General features: G+C 41.1%; 2 protein-coding genes across 7 annotated transcripts in view; one reads left to right on the forward strand and one right to left on the reverse strand.

The window, feature by feature from the left end:
• Positions 1-15,573, reverse strand: part of LRRC63 (leucine rich repeat containing 63) — a 59,577-nt gene extending 44,004 nt beyond the window's left edge. For 2 of the 6 annotated variants that reach the window (XM_039484923.1, XM_039484914.1), the window contains exons 1-3: positions 15,344-15,573; positions 8,617-8,735; positions 2,136-2,939 (exon numbers count right to left, since the gene is read on the reverse strand). In XM_039484923.1, coding sequence (XP_039340857.1) covers positions 2,136-2,939; positions 8,617-8,735; positions 15,344-15,366 — 946 coding nt within the window. In that variant the 5' untranslated portion in view covers positions 15,367-15,573. Of the gene's footprint in view, positions 1-2,135; positions 2,940-8,616; positions 8,764-15,343 lie in introns of all 6 variants that reach the window. The other 4 variants (XM_039484904.1, XR_005583715.1, XM_039484885.1 and 1 more) reach the window with 4 other exon arrangements.
• Positions 15,574-15,773: 200 nt separating this feature from the next.
• LCP1 (lymphocyte cytosolic protein 1) overlaps positions 15,774-18,646 on the forward strand; it is a 60,817-nt gene continuing 57,944 nt past the window's right edge. Inside the window, exons 1-2 of the mRNA XM_039484873.1 lie at positions 15,774-15,854; positions 16,345-16,430. The gene's annotated coding sequence lies outside the window, so the exon portion shown is untranslated. The remainder of the gene's footprint in view (positions 15,855-16,344; positions 16,431-18,646) is intronic.

Here is an 18,646-nt window from a genome sequence, read left to right on the forward strand (position 1 = left end):
TTTAGTGACAGTTAAGGCTTGCTTACTTCCCTTTTGTGAATCACTACTAATTTAGCTACTGGAATAATTGCTCACCCCTTTCTAGACCAGGCATCAGAGGAGACTAGACACACTTGCACAGTGAGTTACCCACCTATTTAGTAGTTAATATAAAACTGGTGCGTGGGAATCACCAGTTGATTCTATCCCTGGCTCTGGGTGGGGAGTGCAGTTGACACTGGTGAAAGATAGGCCAACCAAAACTAGGTTAGTTGCTCTAAAAGGTCATAGCACAGTGGCTAAACTTGGGATTGTGCATGCCATAAGCTTAGGTTTTAGGCCACCAGTGATTTCACAGTAAGCCCTATCTCTTAGCATGTTATTTATTGTTGAATTAAAATTCAGTGGGTTTGTTTGGCACACATTTTCTGTTACAGCTGAAGAGGTATAAAATATAGATAAACAATACCGATGTATAACTGATATTCTAGGAATCAGCACGTGAGGAGCAACAATCTGGACAAAAGATAGGTCCCAGAGAGTTGCAGAGTTTTTGCAAAAGGGATGCAAAGGAGAGTGAGGCAATCCAGGGAGGCAGTGGAAGAAGGAATCATAAGAAAGGGTAATTTTATTATTATTCTCTATCAATTCATTTTTCATCACACCATCATGAAAAATTCAAACAGTGCTCAAAATTTATATTCTATGTTTTTGTTTTTGCCTATTCAAGGACATATTTTATATATATATAAAAGGTTAAAAATTATGCTGTAACACAATCTTAACTATAGCACAGGCCCTGCTGCACCATAATTTTATCAAACATTATTTACTTAGAGGTCAAAAATTGGAAAAAAAATATGGTTCTCTGTGACTGTCTCTCCTGGGAGCAAAGGAAGTTGATTGTGGGGGATACACTCATCTCCTAATCAAAGATCTTGGCTGAGTGCTTTAGACTTGGAGGAAAGCCATAACAACCCAAGATCTCTGGTAACATGGGGCCTGATCCTGCAAACCTTTACTCTCCCATGTGTAGTCAATGGGGCCATTTACATGAATAAAGACTACTTGCATGGCAACAAGCCTTTGCAGGAATGACCTCATATTGTTGCCTTGATTTGTCAACCTGTTTAACCCTGTATAGGTAAGCAAAAACCACTATGGTTAGAAAGCCCAATCCATTCTTTACCCAGAAATACCATCAGAGTCCTACGGAAGCCAGTGGGGCCAATTCACTGTTGTCCTGCACCTTATGTAGTCAGTTAGGCCTAGATTCTTAAAGGTATTTAGATGCTGCTGTACTCTGGAGCCTAAATCTTATTCTCACTTAAGAGCCAAAATCCTACTTACTAGCAATGGGATTTAGGCTCTTCAGTGCCTAAATCACTTCTGAAAATAAGATTAAGGCTCCTATATCAATTAGGCAATGCAACACTGAACTCAGCAACACCTAAATACCTATAAAAATCTGGGCCTTACACTAGTACAAAGTGATTGCAAAATGATAGTAAACCAGAATATTAGCATTTTACACTCATTTAAATGAGTGCACAAGATGCAGGGCTACAATGAACTGGGCCTAGAAAGACTCTGTGCAGGTGTTAGGACCATCTTTCATGGATCCCGTTGCAGGATTAGGGGCCAGTTTTCAAAGTCTCAAGCAATGGGGCTTTAAACACTTTCCTTATACCATTAAGTATTTTAAGATATTCTTAGTATATATATATATATATATGGAGATATACCTATCTCATAGAACTGGAAGGGACTCTGAAAGATCATTGAGTCCAGCCCCCTGACTTCACTAGCAGGACCAAGTACTGATTTTGCCCCAGATCGCTAAGTGGCCCCCTCAAGGATTGAACTCACAACCCTGGGTTTAGCAGGCCAATGCTCAAACCCCTCCCCCTAAATTGAGCTCTCCCTCCCCCCAAATTGTTACCTGTTGTTAACGTTTTTAAAAATAAAGTTAGTTTAGTTATTACTAGCTACAATTTTGCACTTTCTAGTTCTTAAATGATGATGTAAAATTCTCACAAACGGACAAATGGCAAAGTTTTTTTCCTGTAAAGGAGGCCTATTTTGGAAATGCTTTCAGTAAAAATCATGCACAGACAAAAGTGAATTAGAACACTTGACAATGTAAAATACAGTACCTATGATACTCTGTCTCTCAGGCTTTCTTTGTGAAATTACTGGGAACTCATTATCGGACAACACTGTTGTGTTAACTTCAGTCTGTATGCTCTTTCTCACTTTACTGGTCAACTGGGCAGTGAGTTTTTGATAGTTACAGTGAGAAACAACTGGCTTTCTGAAGGTTGCCATCACAGGTGATGGGTGAGAAGAGGACACTGCAGCTAAGCTTCCAAAGGTAAACTCTGGTAACGTAAAATAAGCAGGCTCATCCTTCGGTAAACCAAGAAGCTGCATGCGAAAGGATTTACGACGTTTGTGTAATGGGAAGCTGGCGGGACCACTAGAAGTTGGAGTTATAATACCTTTTTTAAGAATTTGATCAGGAAAAAGATTTTGGACTTTGAGCTGGACTGATGTTCGACTGCTTGAATAATAGCCAGAAAGAGTAATTCTGTCCTTGTCAGTTGTGCTTGCAGCAGTAGCAATGTCTGGTAAAGACCTATAAACAGAATCACTCTCCTCGGGGGGAGCTAGAACGTCCATGTCGGAGGATCTACCATCTTTCTGCAATGTGCAGCCAGCAGGTGTACAAAAATAAGGAGCAGTAACAGTCAACTCCTTTTTTAGATTTTGATCAAGATGGACGTGAGTATCTTTGGGATGGACTTGTGTTTGACCACTGGAATTTTGGTCAAGAAGGAGATGTGCATCTTTGGGCTGGACTTGTGTTTGACCACTGAAATAACTACTGGAAAAAATATTACTGTCTTCATCATTTGTGCTTCTTATCACTCCAAGTCGGTGTTTTCCAGGAATCCTGCCTGGAGAACACAAAAGAAAGAAAAGTGAGGATACATTTATAACTAGGCATACATTTCACACCTTTTTCAAGAAAATACTGTGATTGACTGAAACTGGATGCTACAGAGAGAATTTCCCCTATACTGAGTAAACACACAAAAATAATAATTTAAGAAAATCAACCCTACTGCATCGCAAAATGTTCTACTTTGTACATTTATCTGACAAGTATAATTTAATTTTGAACAAAGTAAACAACACTGAATGATCTATAGTAATTTTGTAAACATGTGAGTGTTAGACATCTATATTTAGAATGCTTATGATGAGCCACACAGATTAGTGAAAAACTAATTACTAAGGTTCTACTGCACATAAAACTTGATTATTGTGATAGTTCTGAGAGTCCTGAATCAAAGATCAGGGTCCCACTGTGTGAGGCACTGGACACACATAACAATGAGGCAGTCCTTGCTGCAAGAAGCTTGCAGGGGCTCTCTGGGGCAATATTCCTCCACAGAACCCTACTGTGGGGCTGACTGAGAGCCACAATTTAATCCCTTATGAACTGTGTTGCTCCAAAGAACAATATATACCACCTTGAACAAGAAGAAGCAAATTAAATTAACGTTCACTGGTTAAATTACCAAATGGCTGATTTGTTAATTTACCAACAAATAATTTCAAATTATTAGCCAGTTATAAACTGACATATTTAATTTCTAATGATGGTCACTTGGTCTAACATCCATCCCATTATGAAGGACCCACATAAGGCTCTCTACACCATCTAGGCCCCATGATAGCAATGCTTGTGGAGAGTGGAGGCTCAGGCAGAAGCAACCATCCATGGGGCTTCCACATCCCCTAAACACCATGACGTGGGCTCTGTGCCGGCTTCATGTAGGATGATGCAGATGAGACCAGCATGATAAGCCTGTGAGAAGACACTTAAATGGTGAATATAGGGTCCAGTGCCCAAAAATCTTCACAGAGGAGCTGCAGCCTTTTTTCCAGGCCACCAGCTAGAAGAGCAGTCACATAGAATTCCCTGTGTATTGTCTGGAATAGTGCCCCACCTTCCTGGGAATAGGTTCATCTTATTCTTAAGGAGTGAACTGGTCTCATATTTGATGAAACACAGAACCAGTGTGTTCTCCAAGGTGATCATATTACAGTTACTGAAAAACTGGATTCTGATCAACGGTCACTCCACTTTATAAACATCCATCAAAGGTAATGGCTGCGTTTTGTGGTGCATGAAGTGATCCTTAAATGTACTTTATTGTGCAGCACTTTGATTCTTGTCAGGGTACTGTATAAATCTATACATTCTAAATAGCATTCATCACTAATCATATGTTATAATAGAAAAAAGCCATTGCAACAGAACATTGTCTCCGGATAAAAGGTTTATCATTTTTAAATAGTTTTAAATCAGTGGAGCAGAGCTCTGGTATTGAGCCAGAAATATTTAGATACATTTTGGATGGTGCCAGACTGGAAATGTGTTGTACAGACATAGCTGGAAAATTTCACCAACAACTTTAACTAATCCCCTAATGGACTTAATAATATCAAGAGAACAAGAACCGCAGCTTCTTACTTCACTCACTGAGATTTCCCTTCTTACTTATTTTTTACCATACCATTATAATGTTATGAGTATTCTTAATCAATTAGTGAAATAGTAAATGATAACCGGAATTATTATGATAACAAATACACTATAAGTGACACTATATTAATAAAACAATATCATAATATTAATGTTAAGAAATTTCATATTAGTTATACATATCAAATACTATGAAAAAATTGTTTTCAGAACTTTTTCTTTAGTTTACTTATTGATTATGTTCAGATTTAATAGTTTTATCTATTTAAGTAGTTTTACATATAGGTCATAATTTTGCAGAAGTTAGAGATAGAAAAGACCTATTAGGACATCTTTTCCATGTCCCTGCCAAGGCAGGATTATCAGTGCTAGTTTATTTTAACATATTGTCCAGTCTAAAGAATCTGCACAGCAGACTCTTGTGGGAGCACAAGTTTGACTGAAGCCAATGGGACTGTTCAGGAGTAAAAGCCCTTCTGCAAGACTCAGTTGTAGGATCAGGACCTAGTTTTCAAAAAGTCTCAAGCAGTGGAGTTTTCAGCTCTTTCTTTGAACTATTAGTTACATTAAAATATTCCTACTATCAATTGTTATTGGCTGTTAACTCTATCTTTAAATTTAATATTTAATTATTAGTTACTAGTAGGGCTGTTGATTAATTGCAGTTAACTTATGCGATTAAAATTAACTGTGATTAAAAAGATTAATTGCACTATTAAACAACAAAATACCAATTGAAATGTATTAAATATTTTGGATGTTTTTCTACATTTTCAAATATGTTGATTTCTATTACAACACAGAATACAAAGTGTACAGTTCTCACTTTATATTATTATTTTTTATTACAAATATTTGCACTGTAAAAATGAATAACAAAAGAAATAGTATTTTTCAATTTGCCTCAGACAACTACTGAAGTGCAATCTCTTTATCGCGAAAGTATATCTTACAAATGTAGATTTTTTTTTGTTACATAACTGTACTCAAAACCAAAACATTGTAAAACTTTAGCACCTACAAGTCCACTCAGTCCTATTTCTTGTTCAGCCAATTGCTAAGACAAACAAGTCTGTTTACATTTACGGGAGATACTGCTGACTGCTTCTTATTTACAATGTCACTTGAAAGTGAGAACAGGGGTTTGCATGGCACTTTTGTAGCCGGTGTTGCAAGGTATTTATGTGCCAGATATGCTAAACATTCATATGCCCCTTCATGCTTTGGGCACCATTCCAAAGGACATGCTTCCATGCTGATGACGCTCATTAAAAAAATAATGTGTCGATTAAATTTGTGACTGAACTCCTTGGGGGAGAGTTGTATGTCTCCTTTTCTGTTTTACCTGCATTCTGCCATATATTTCATGTTATAGCAGTCTTGGATGATGAACCAGTACATGTTTGTTTTAAGAACACTTTGACAAAACGCAAAGAAGGTACCAGTGTGAGATTTCTAAGACTAGATACAGCATTCGACCCAGGGTTTAAGAATCTGAAGTGCATTCCAAAATCTGAGAGGGATGAGGTGTGGAGAATGCTTTCAGATGTCTTAAAAGAACAATACTCTGATATGGAAACTACAGAACCCGAACCACGAATAAAGAAAGTCAGCCTTCTGCGGGTGGCATCTGACTCAGATGATGAAAATAAACATGCGTCGGTCCGCTCTGCTTTGGACTGTTATCAAGCAAAACCCATCATCAGCATGAAGGCATGTCCTCTGGAATGGTGGTTGAAGCATCGAGGGACATATGAATCTTTAGCATGTCTGGCACATAAATATCTTGTGATGCTGGCTACAACAGTGCCATGCGAATGCCTGTTCACACTTTCAGGTGACACTGTAAACATGACATGGGCAGCATTATGTCCTACAAATTGTAACCAAACTTGTTTGTCTGAGCAATTGGCTGAAGTAGAACTGAGTGGGCTTGTAGGTTCTAAAGTTTTACATTGTTTTATTTTTGAATGCAGTGATTTTTTGTACATAATTCTACCTTTGTAAGTTCAACTTTCATGATAAAGAGATTGCACTACAGTACTGGTATTAGACTAATTGAAATACACTATTTCTTTTGTTTTTTACAGTGCAAATATTTGTAATAAAAAATAAATATAAAGTGAACACTGTACACTTAGTATTCTGTGTTGTAATTGAAAATATTTGGAAATGTAGAAAACATCCAAAATATTTAAATGGTATTCTATTATTGTTTAACGGTGTGATGAATCACGATTAATTTTTTAAAATCGCTTGACAGCCCTAGTTACTAGCTATTGTTAAATAAATGGCAAAGCACATTTTTGCATCTTCTAGGTCACATATAGCATGCAAAATGTACAGATATTTCTGAACTGTATTGTATCATCAGTTATATCCGTTTTTAAGCAGAACTCCCCATTGTCTTCAAAGGCAACATGACCCTATATGTATGTAGGCAAGTGTTTACTTATGCAGCTGTACACCATCCCCAAATGGCCTTAATTTTTTCATAATCACTGAATCACAATTGTACCTCCCTGTATCTTTACCTTTGTTCCTGACTCCAACCTCTCTGATCTCTCTCAGCACCTTCTTTATCTCTTGCTACACCTTTTTGTTTGTCATTTGGTAACTGACCCTCATGGTGACAGGCCTTGGTTGGATCATAACATAAGCCTTCATCGTGGTGTTAGGGAAATTAGTTATAGCCTGGTGTCTGATAATGGATACTTGTGGTCTATTCCTGATCCCACTGAAGTCAATGAGAGTTTTGCCATTAACTTCAATGCATGCAAGAAAGAATTCTAATTATAAATTTATTTTTAATAACATTGGTTTGTTCTGGGATTAGAGGGGAGACCATGTGAAACCAAACATTTATTTTGTCACAGATTAAAGTTTTTTAATATGTTATCTCAGCACTAACTGTAGTTTTGGGTCATTTCAGTTAATGTATGAATTTATGATATGTTGAATGTATGAAACCATCAGCAAGTATTTGAAGTTAAATCCACAACAGCACTGGAGCAGTTTCCATTCCCCACCCTGATGCTAATGGTGACTATAGGGCCAAACAAGATTCAGCACAAATTGGAGCAGCCTAGGAACTGCTCCAACTTGCACCCGCATTTAATGCTCCCAAGAGCCCATTACATAAAGGACAGCTGAAACACAGCATGCTCTGGTCCTGCCTGCTCCAGTTCTTTTACCCTCCCCGCTGTCTGTGTCATGGGACACCTGAAGCAAGTGGCATAGAGCCAGCTACATTGGCTATATGCCACCTGGCATGTGGCAACTTCCCAACAAATTGGAATACTCAGGGGCAGCTTTCTGACTGTTCCGCACTGCCTGAGCAATAAAAAGCAGTTGAAAGAAAAAGGAGTCCGAGCTACTATCTCTTTAACTTTACTTTAAAATGGCTACCAATGTAAAGCCATGATTCCGGGAAGCACCGCTATTCAGGAAGGGCATTTGAGCCTACGCTTAATTTTAAGTGGGTAATTTAAGTCTCACTGAAGTCAATGGGACATAAGAATATGCTTTTAAGTTAAGTACTTTCCTTAATAGAAATGGAGGTAAGCCTGAAGTGAGGCCTAAGGTAGGGCCCCAAAGGGTTCTTCTCTTGTTCTCTTTATGCTGCTGCATGGGGTGCTAATTAATCAATACTCTATTCTGCAAGTTAAGTACTTAGTAAATTTTTTGTACAGCTGCATCTTGAAGTCAGTTCAGTGGGACAAGAGACTATATGGGTCTTCTTCATACTTAATCCCACACTCTCATACAAAAACCAGGATAGCAATCTCAAATTTTATCAACTGCTGGCTTTCCTTTGGGTTGTGAACACATGCAATGATCATCTTCCAGTCATTCACATGGCATTACACCTCCAGCTCCAATCCTTGTTGTCACAGTGCAGTCTCATTGAGGAATTATTCTGGGTTGATTCATTATTTGCTGAATAATGATAGCAACTATATAGTGTTTAAATGAATGCTTAAATTGATTAATACACATTCCTTCAATATTGTCTGCAAAGAATATGTAAATCTTGGGACTATGCATTGTGAAGACTATCTGTTATTAGTACTGCTTACCTTTATAGGTGTTCTCCCTTGGCATAGGCAGTTCAGGTAGCAGCTTTGGAGGCAGAGGCCTACGAAGTAGCTTTGGTTGCTCAAGCATTTTCGGCCTAAAAATTATTCTTGCTGGACAACTGAGGAGGATTCAAAAGTTTGAAAATTCTAGATATAAGGCAAACAAAAGAAAATCATCTCTGGATTTATGTATTGACTTGTAAATGTCTGCCCAGATACGCTGTTAGAAAACACCAGTATAAATGGATGAAAATGGTACTCCATTTACTTAGTAACTCATTTGACAATTTGCTAATTATCAGCAGTGTTTTTGGAAGCTAAAAGGTGACATTATTAAAAAATAATCTAGCTGTTCTGTTAATTTAGGTTTGGAATACTCATATTAGAGAATGGCCTATGGCATCGTTGTTATAAAAGTGAGGCAGTGGTGGTTCTGTCTCTAAGAAGCAAAGAGTGAAAAAAGGAAACCTAATTTTTGCTACATGAAACTTTTTGAAAGTTCACAAAAAGCAGCATTTCTAAACATGGATAAACAGATGAATAGTTAATAATAAAAATTCAATTTTAAATTGGTATTTCTTAATGCTGTGGGTAACAGTTAATTCTTCTGATTTAGTGAAGCAGCTGGGCATAAGCATATTATACTTGTGTTCCATGCTTCAAATTGGCTTCTCATCTGCTTCAGCATGTTTTCAAGACCATGGATTTTAATTTATAAAAGTTTAAATTTTAATCTGTGTTTTAAGTGCACCGTAAATTACTATTATAAAATATGTATGTGGTGGCGTACAGTACATGAAAACAGAGATAGACACGTTTCTTAGGACAGAGGTTATCTTATAGATTTTTGGAGATGCAACACATTGGTGAGGATGATTTTATTTTTTTGTTTGTAATTTATAAACTCGCTCTTTAGGGCCTAGTGGCAAAAGGGGATTATAAAAGGGACTTTAATGAAGCGAAAGTGGCAGCTTGGTACACTGGCCTGGGGATAGCATTCCATGCATAGGGGTATTCCTGGAAAAAAACCACACAGATGGGAGTGGGAGAAAGAAAGAAAGAAGTAATTGAGACTGGCATCATTCACAGATTATAAAGTGAGAAGGGACCACTGTGATCATCTAGGTCCAGTCTAGTCTGACCTCCTATGTAACAGAGGGCATTGGGCTTCCCTGAATTAATTCCTGCTTGAACAAGAGCACATCTTTTAGAAACACATCCAATCTTGATTTAAAAATTGTCAGTGCTGGGGAATCTACAACAACCTTTGGTAAATTCTTCCAGTGATTAATTACAGTTACTGTTCAAAATTTGTGCTTTATTTCTAGACGACATTGTTTAGCTTCAGCTTCCAGCCAGTGGATCGTCTTATACCTTTGTCTACTAGATCAAAGAACTATCTATCAAATTTTTGGTCCCCATGAATTACTTATAAACTAAGACTAAGTCACTCCTTAACCTTCTCTTTGTTAAGATAAATAGATTGAGTTCTTTGAGTCAGTCACGATAAGGCAGGTTTTACATCTCTTTTGGACCTTCCCTGAACCCTCTCCAATTTATCAACATCCTTCTTGAATTGTTGCCCCCCCCAAAAAAATAATGCTGCACACAATATTTTTTAAAAATGCAAAATTCTGCAGATTTTATTTGTCAATGAATGTGGAGGTTCTAGCATGGCAGTGGGGAGCACAGGCCACTGGCTGCATGGAGGTGTGAGATCACTCTGCAGTCCCCCCAACCCAGTAGCATAGCTGGGAGGGAAGCCGGGGGAGCAGCCGCTCCACCACCGAGCACAAGTGGCGCCTTTTTAATTTTACTCACCCGGGAGCCTGGGTTCCAACTCACCCCAGTGAAAAAAAAAAAAGGCGCCACCCCCCATTGGTTTATCCAAACTCTCCCATTCCCCACCCCCTGCCACCTGGGTGACCCTTTAAAGAACTTTACCGATGCTTCCCTCCTTGCATCGGGTTGTAACTTGAAGCAGCAGCTGATTCGTCAGAAGGCCCCCACGTTATGATTTGATTGGCTGATACAGCACCGCCCTAGGACGGAACGGACTGCACCATGTGCTGGAGAGGGGAAAAGGGGTTAGTGGCACAGTATGCGATCCCTGGGGAATGGCTGCAGAGGATGGGGTTGGGACAGCCCCACCCGGCGGCTGCTTGGGGACGCTCTGCTGGATGCATTAGCCTTTGGAGGGGCAGCAGGATCCTCTCCCAGGAGCTGTAGCCCGTTTCCTCCCCCCCCCCCAAGATGGTACAGCCCGGCTTAGGGGTCCCCTGCTCAGCGTGCGCTGCGCTGGGTCTGGCCCGTCGACTCCGAGTCCACTCTGCCCGAGGCAATGCTGCTGCCCCCGCTGTGGAAAGCGCTGCTGGGCTGCCCCCCTGCTGCTGGGATCCAGGGCCCCCCCAGCAGTGCCCCCTCTCCACGTTCTCCCCCCCAGGAGTCCCCCCAGCATGTGGGGTCCCAGCGCCCCAGGAGCTCTGGCCGCCCCCTTCCTTCCACGTGCGGCCCAGCCAGGCCTGATATTCCGCTCCTTGCCACGGCGTGGGTCTGAACTGGGCGCCACCTGCTGCAGTGCTTTTACTGATGCGGCAGCGCTCTGGGTCTTCGGTGGTGGGACCTTTACTCGCTTTGTGTCTTCGGCGGCACTGAAGCTTCATCACCGAAATGCCGCCGAAGACCTGTGGAGCAAGTGAAGGTCCTGCCGCTGAAGTGCCACCAAAGACCCGGAGCACTGCCCCATCGGTAAAAGCGCTGCAGTGGGTGGTGCCTTTTTTTTTCCGCTCCCCCTTTTCCCTCCACCTGGCTACGCCACTGCCCTCACCCCCACCCCGGGACACGGACTCAGTGGTGAGGCTGTACCCGACCCTTTACAGCACAAGGGCTGGGCTTGCCCCAGAAACACCCATGGCCCTGCCTCTCCATATCAGGTGTGGGCAGGCAGGCTCAGCCCAGCAGGATCCGAGTGTGGAGGGGCTTAGTTTGGGGGGGTCCAGGTGTGGGGCGAGAGGGTTCTGTGTGGGGCAATCTGGGTGTGGGACACTGTGTGTTGGGGGGATCTGGATGTACAGCACCTTATTGGGGAAGTTCAAGGTACAAGGGCTGGTGAGGGCTGGGTACAGGAAGTAAGGCTTGGAGGGCTGGGGAGGTTCGGATGCGGGTGGCTCAGTGGGGGGGATTATGGTTGTGAAGGCCAGATGAGGCTCAGTAGAGGGTCCAGGGGGGTCTGGATGCACAAGGGTTGGGCAGATGGGGGGTGGGTCTGACCTCGCACCAGCTAGGGTGTCCCCAGCCCTCCTTTCCCCCCATAATTTACTTCTCTGCCAGCTGCTCCAGGTGCCCAAAATGACATGCCTATGCTGCTGGGGAGGGGCACATGACCGCACTTGTGGCTTCCCTTTGCTTCCTTGTCAGAAAGTCATTTTTCTGTGAGAAAGCAAAAAAAATCTGCGGGGGCCATGAATTCTGCGCAAACGCAGTGGTGCGGAATTCCCCTAGGAGTACCATTTATACATCCAACGATTGCATTAGCCTTTTTGGCCACACAACCACACTAGAAGCTCATGATCAGCTGATTATCCACTACTATTCTAAACCTTTCTCAGTGTCACTGCTTCCAAGGATACAGTCCCCATCCTGTAAGTATGGGCTACATTTTTGTTCCTAGACATATAACTTTAAATTGACCCTACTGAAACACATATTGTGTGCTTCCAACCAGCTTCACAAACAATCCACATCACTCTGAATCCATGACCTGTCCTCTTAATTATCTACCATCCCACAATCTTTGTGTCATCTGCAAACTTTATCAGTTATGATTTTGTTTTTCTTCCAGGTCACTGATTAAAATGTTAAATATTTTACGGCCAAGAATGGATTCCTGTAGGACCTCATTAGAAACACATCAGCTTGATGAAAATTCTCTGTTTAAAATTATATTGAGACTTATCAGTTAGCCATTTTTAATCCATTTAATGTGTGCCACATTAATTTTGTATTGTTCTCGGTTTTTAATCAACATGTTGTGTGGTACTAAGTAAAATGGCTTACATAAATTTAAGTATATTATATCAACTCTACAACCTTTATCAACCAAACTTGTAATCTCATGAAAAAAAGATATCAAGTTAATTTGACACGATCTATTTTTCATAAACCCAGGTTGATTGGCATTAATTATATTACCCTCCTTTAATTCATTATTAATCAAGACCCATACCAGCTGTTCTGTTATTTTTCTCAGGATTGAGGTCAGGCTGACAGGCCTATAATTACCCACGTTGTCCCATTTACTCCTTTTAAACATTGGCACAATATTAGCTTTCTTCCAGACTTCTGGAACTTAAATATTTCAAGAGTAATTGAAAATCAAAATTAATGGTCCAGCGAGCTTTTTGGCCATCTCTTTTAAAACTCTTGGATGCAAGTTATTTGGCCAAGCTGATTTTAAAATATCTAACGTCAGTAGCTGCGGTTTAACATCCTCCTGGGTTATCATTGGATTAGAAAATGTTTCATTATCATCATGATACATCAGCTATTTTTTCCACCAAATAGAGAACAAATATTTATTGAACACTTCTGCCTTTTCGTCATTATTTTATTGACAATTCTACCATTTTCTATCTAGTAATGGACCAATACCATTGTTAGGGTTAATTGATGAGGCAGAAGTGTCAAGGGGAGACAAGATAGGAGACAAGGTCTATAATGTAGACAGGAACACAGCTCTAGAAGACACTGAAAGGCAGGACTAGACATTTAAGCTATATACAGTATGTAAAGAGGTTCATAGAAAGATTCTTGAAGTTTTCATGTGACTCTGGGCTTACATGCAAGTGAATCTCTGTTGGTTTGCTTTCAAATAATGAAATATTTGGTTTTGAATGATTTCATATGAAATTAGCATCAATTTGATGGTTTCATTTGGAAGTCATTTTGACTTTGTTCAAACCTGAATATATGTCCTGGACTACACACAAGGATGCACTGGTTTAACTAAGTGTGATGTACCAATTTAGCTAAACTGGTGCAACTTTGTGTGCGAAGAAACCTCAAAGTGAAACTACAATTAAGAGATGACTTGATCATAGTCTGGAAAGTACCTACATGGGGAATAGATTTCTGATAGTAGACTGCTCTTTAATAAAGCAGAAAACAAGCAATAATGAAATCCAGTGCACAGGAGCAGAAGCTAGACCAATTCAGGCCAGAAATAAAGCACTTTTTTTTTAACACTGAGAGTATTTAACCCCTAGAACAACTCACCTAAGGACAAGGTGGATTCTCTATCACTTAAACCTAGATTAGTTATTTTTCCAAAAGATAAGCTATAGCTTAAACAGAAGTTATGGGCTTGATGCACAAATTACTGGGTAAGATTCTGTGGCCTTATGCAAGTAGTCAGACTGGATTATCATAAGATTATCATTATCATAAAATTTCTCATCTTAAAAAACTATTAAGTTGAAGAAAAATATATAAACCCTTGCAAGCAAAACTGCAAGTTTGACACAGCTGTAGTAACAAGACCTCTTTATCTCATATCTAATTCTAGCACTCTTCTTCAATCATGTTATAAATTTGCACTAAAGGCCAAATGCTTTCAATGTCTTTCACTCTAAATTTCCTCTCTTCATCTTTTGTGACTAATAATACAGTATGGGACGCAAATCAGTTTAAAGTGTGAACCAGATTCTATTTGGCTTTAATATAATTGCTAAATATCAGAACCACTATGCTCTGTATATAGCAGAAATAGATTTATACCCACATTAGGGTGAACTGATGTCCTGATTTTATAGGCACAGTCCCAATGTTTGGGGCTTTTTCTTATATAGGCCCTCCACCCCCTGCTTTTTCACACTTGCTATCTGGTCACCCTAACCCACATAACTTCATATTAACTGTCCAGGACAAAGCATCTGCTTTCCATGTTAAATGAAAAAGTAACTTTTTTCATAAATATATACTTTGAAAAGAATATTACAGTTAGGGACAAATAAAGACTACTGTACAAAAGCTACTGATAATACATATTATACTCGCTTTTGTTTTGTAACCAAGAATCCTCCCTCCCCCTCCCCCATCTTGGACTTCAATTAAAAAAAAATTCTTTTGTATCATACATTATTTCTACATGTCCTTTAAAAAAGCACATTTTGGTACAGTAACATCCCTGCCATAGTCTAACTATATTTTAAGCCCCTGCCCCAATTTTATTAAAGTGAAGATTTATAGATATGTGTATACACACACACACACATACATAACAATATAATATTCTGCATGTCTACTGCTCCTTCCATGCAAGGATCTCAAAACACTGTACAAACAGTTGTGATATTTCGTGCCATTTTCTGACCGCCACACGCTTTGTTTCATCCAAACACAGCACTGCTGACCACAAGTGGTAAAAAAATAACCCATGAGATTGGCTTAGAAATCATGGGATTTGACAAAAACAATCAATTTAGGGTTGTTTCTACTGGTCTTCGAGCCGTGGGGGTGCGCTCAGCCCTGGTTTTCTGATTCCACCACAGCCAGGAGCGCTAGAAACGTTCACTGCATCAGAGCCGGCTGCAATTCGCAGCTAACACCGGCTTGCTGGGGCTCTCAGCACAGACATCTGGCAGCATTACAGCCCCCGGGGAAGTGTGCCAGAGGGGATCCGCCCGTCACACTGCTCTGCCCCCCTGACCCCAGCCACCCCCAGCCGCACCTGACAGCCCAGCGGCCTGGCATTGCCTCTTGCAGCCCGGCTGCGGCAGGGCCGGGCGCCCCAGCCTCTCCTCGGGGGGAGTCAGCCTCACGGCAGCCTCTGCCCCATCCCCGTTAGCACCAGGAGACGGGCGGGGGCTCCTCTCCGCCCTGCAGCCGCCGCCGCCGCAGGCCCTCACATGCCTCCCGGGCTGCCCCAGGCGTCCTTGGAGACGGGCCCTAGCAACCCCCAGGGGAGCCTCGTTCTCGCCAGCCCGCGCGGCGAGAGAGAAAGAGCGCGCAAGTGCGCGTCCTCGCTTCCATTCCTCCAGGGCAGGGGGAGGGAGAGAGAGAGAGGCCGGCGCCCTCCCGCGGGGCGCGCGCGCGCGGGCTGGTGGGCAGGCGTGGTGCAGCCCATCTGCAAGGTGCTAGTGGCCAAGGTGGGGAGGCAGACAGGAGGCGGCGCTGGACCCACGTGCAGCAGCATTGCACTACAGGGGTGGTGAAGATAATTAATAGTATTGAGTTTATAAGTATGACACACTCTTAATTAGCATGGGCTCGTCTAGATTCGTTTGTTAGTGCAGTTATAGTCTTTCCTAGTCAGCCTTTCCGTAGTTACTGGTGTCGCTGAATAGTTATGGATGATGCTAGAATAGTCCTTATCACTACTGCCCTAGGGTTAGCTTTATCATCATTAGTGATGTGATTATTATTGCTGTTACCTTTTTGTTGTTCTTCCTTTATTACCATCTGCAGTTATTTATCAGCCGTGGTGTTACAGTATTCCTTATAATTTGTGTTTTTCATTGTTCTGCTTGTCATTGCTATTTATGGTTGTGAATTGTTACTGGCACATTACTTGTATGAGATGTTTCTGTACTGATTGATGATTTTTTAATAATCTATAATGCTGTTTAGTGTATTGATCCTTGTTCATGAGGAGACTTATTGAGCATGCTGCTTGGTAGTTAATGACTCAGGAGTTCTTACCCTTTTTCTCATCCTTTCCTTTCGGTGCAGGATTCTAATGCCTGTTTGTGTGCCTAGGAATGAAACCCACTGGCTGAAGGGCAGCAGCATCAGTTAAAAAGAAAACAAAGCAAACAGTGAGTTTTGAAACCATTATCTCCTGTCACATTCATTTTATGTTTGTTGCTCGGGATGTGTCTGGTTTTCCTCATTTTTCTTGTTGTGTGTTAAGTTATCAGCTTTAAGATAGTTGACAAAATATTTTTTGTCTGTGTGTAGTCTGGAAAGGTGCAAAGTAAAAAGGAATTGTCCTTAGCAGTGATTTAAAAAAAAATTAAACTTCAAATTTAGCTTAGTTGAATTCATTTAACCTTGACCCATTGTCTTGTTATCTACTGGACATAGAGTTACTAATTGTATTTAATAACAGTGCAGGTTTCTTAGTGGTTTTTATTTCCAAACTGACTCCAGCTGCCTTCAGATAACATTAAATTTCAGCAGGGTGACTAATACTGCAGTCCTGATTCAAGCAAAACTCCTATTGATTGACTGCACTAGAAATGTCGCCTGAGGAAAGACTAAACTGGGTCCATTCCAGACTATTTATAAAAGGGAAGGGGTGAGAGAGAAAGCAGAGATGGAGTTGCTTTTCATATCTGTGTCAGGTGAAAACGTTAAGTTCAGTGGCATGTTTAAGAGAAGCAGGAAGATAGTATCTTTGTTGTGTGAATAGTGATGGCTCTTGTTTTTTGTTTCAGCTAATCTTAGTTTTTAAAGGGTCACATTAAAGAAAACTTCTTTATATTTGTAATTGTTTTCGCAAACATTGAAGGTCATTTACTCTAACTCAGGGGTGGGCAAACTTTTTGGCCTGAAGGCTACATCTGGGTGGGGAAATTGCATGCAGGGCTGTGAATGTAGGGCTGGGGTGGGGGTTGGGGTGTGGGAGGGGTCTCAGGGCAGGGGGTTGGGATGCAGGATGTGGCAGGGGGCTCAGGGCAGGGGGTTGGGATGCAGGAGGGGGTTCAGGGTGTGAGCTCTGGCCCGTCGCCGCTCGCCTTGAGTGGCTCCGGGGTGGCAGCAACATGCAGTCGTGCTAAGGCAGGCTCCCTGCCTGCCCTGGCCCCACGCCGCTCCCGGAAGTGGCCGGCACCACATCCCTGCAGCCCCGGGGGAGGGAGGGCAGAGGGCTCCGCATGCTGCCCTTCCACCCTCGCCCCCTAGGGACCACAAAGTCATGGTGCCGGCCACTTCTGGGAGCGTTGCGGGGCCTGCAGCCCCACCGGGGTGGCAATCCTGTGGGCTGAATCCAAAGCCCTGACGGACCAGATCCAGCCCGCAAGTGGTAGGTTGCCCACCCCGCTCTAACTTATTATGGAAATAAAGAAACTGTTTTGCATGTTGCTGATTTAATATGTTTTTGTCCTTTATCTGCAAGGTTAATGTTTTTCAACTGGACTGTCATCAAATCAGTTGTCCTGCCTTGTGCTTTTTTTAATGTCCAAATTCAGCTACATGGAAGATTACAGATTGGGGATGGGAGGAGGGGAGACATTTTATATATATATATATATATATATTTTATACAAAACAAAACCAAAGATATTGACTGTAAAGTAAATAATAGAAAATTGAAGGGGGGTTATTTGCTAAATTACATCGGTATGTTCAGATTTTTCCATATAAGTATCACTCCTTAATCAATAACAATGTGATATCTGGTCTACAACTCATATACTTCTGTTGTGTTTATTGATGTGAAATCCAAAGCAATGTTATGTCTAAGATGTGTTCTCACAGTAATGTAATGTGAAATGATGAACTCTAGATTAGATTGTAAATTCTTTTGGCCAGGCACCACATCCACTACTAAATTTTTACAGCATTTATCACAACAGGGCCCTCATCCTGATTAAGACTTTTAAAGAAATCCTTTTGTTTAAACAGATCTCAAAAAACTGTAGTGCTGAAACTAATTTACATTTTCACATTGTCCACAGTGAAGTATTTGGTTGGGTTCCTTGTCTTTGACTCTGAATGAGCAATTTTGTGACTCGTGTATGGTGCAATCATACAAACCCTTACTGAAATAAATACTTATTCCTCATGTAAGCAATACCATTGAGCTTAATAAAACCAACAGTCTGAGTAAGAACTGCACATGAGAAGTGTTGGAAGCATTGGGCATTATATAGTTTTAGGAAAGGCAGATTATTGTACTTAAATATTAAACAGTATTAGCCTTCCAACTCTTTAGGAAGTCAAAACCAAATAGTAGGCCTGATCCTTCATTACTTGCATATGGAATGCAGGGTTGGGCTCCAAATTTTAAGGCCCTGATTTTGCAAACCTT

This window comes from Mauremys reevesii, linkage group 1, assembly GCF_016161935.1.
Source record: "Mauremys reevesii isolate NIE-2019 linkage group 1, ASM1616193v1, whole genome shotgun sequence".
Classification (NCBI taxonomy): Eukaryota; Metazoa; Chordata; order Testudines; family Geoemydidae; genus Mauremys; species Mauremys reevesii.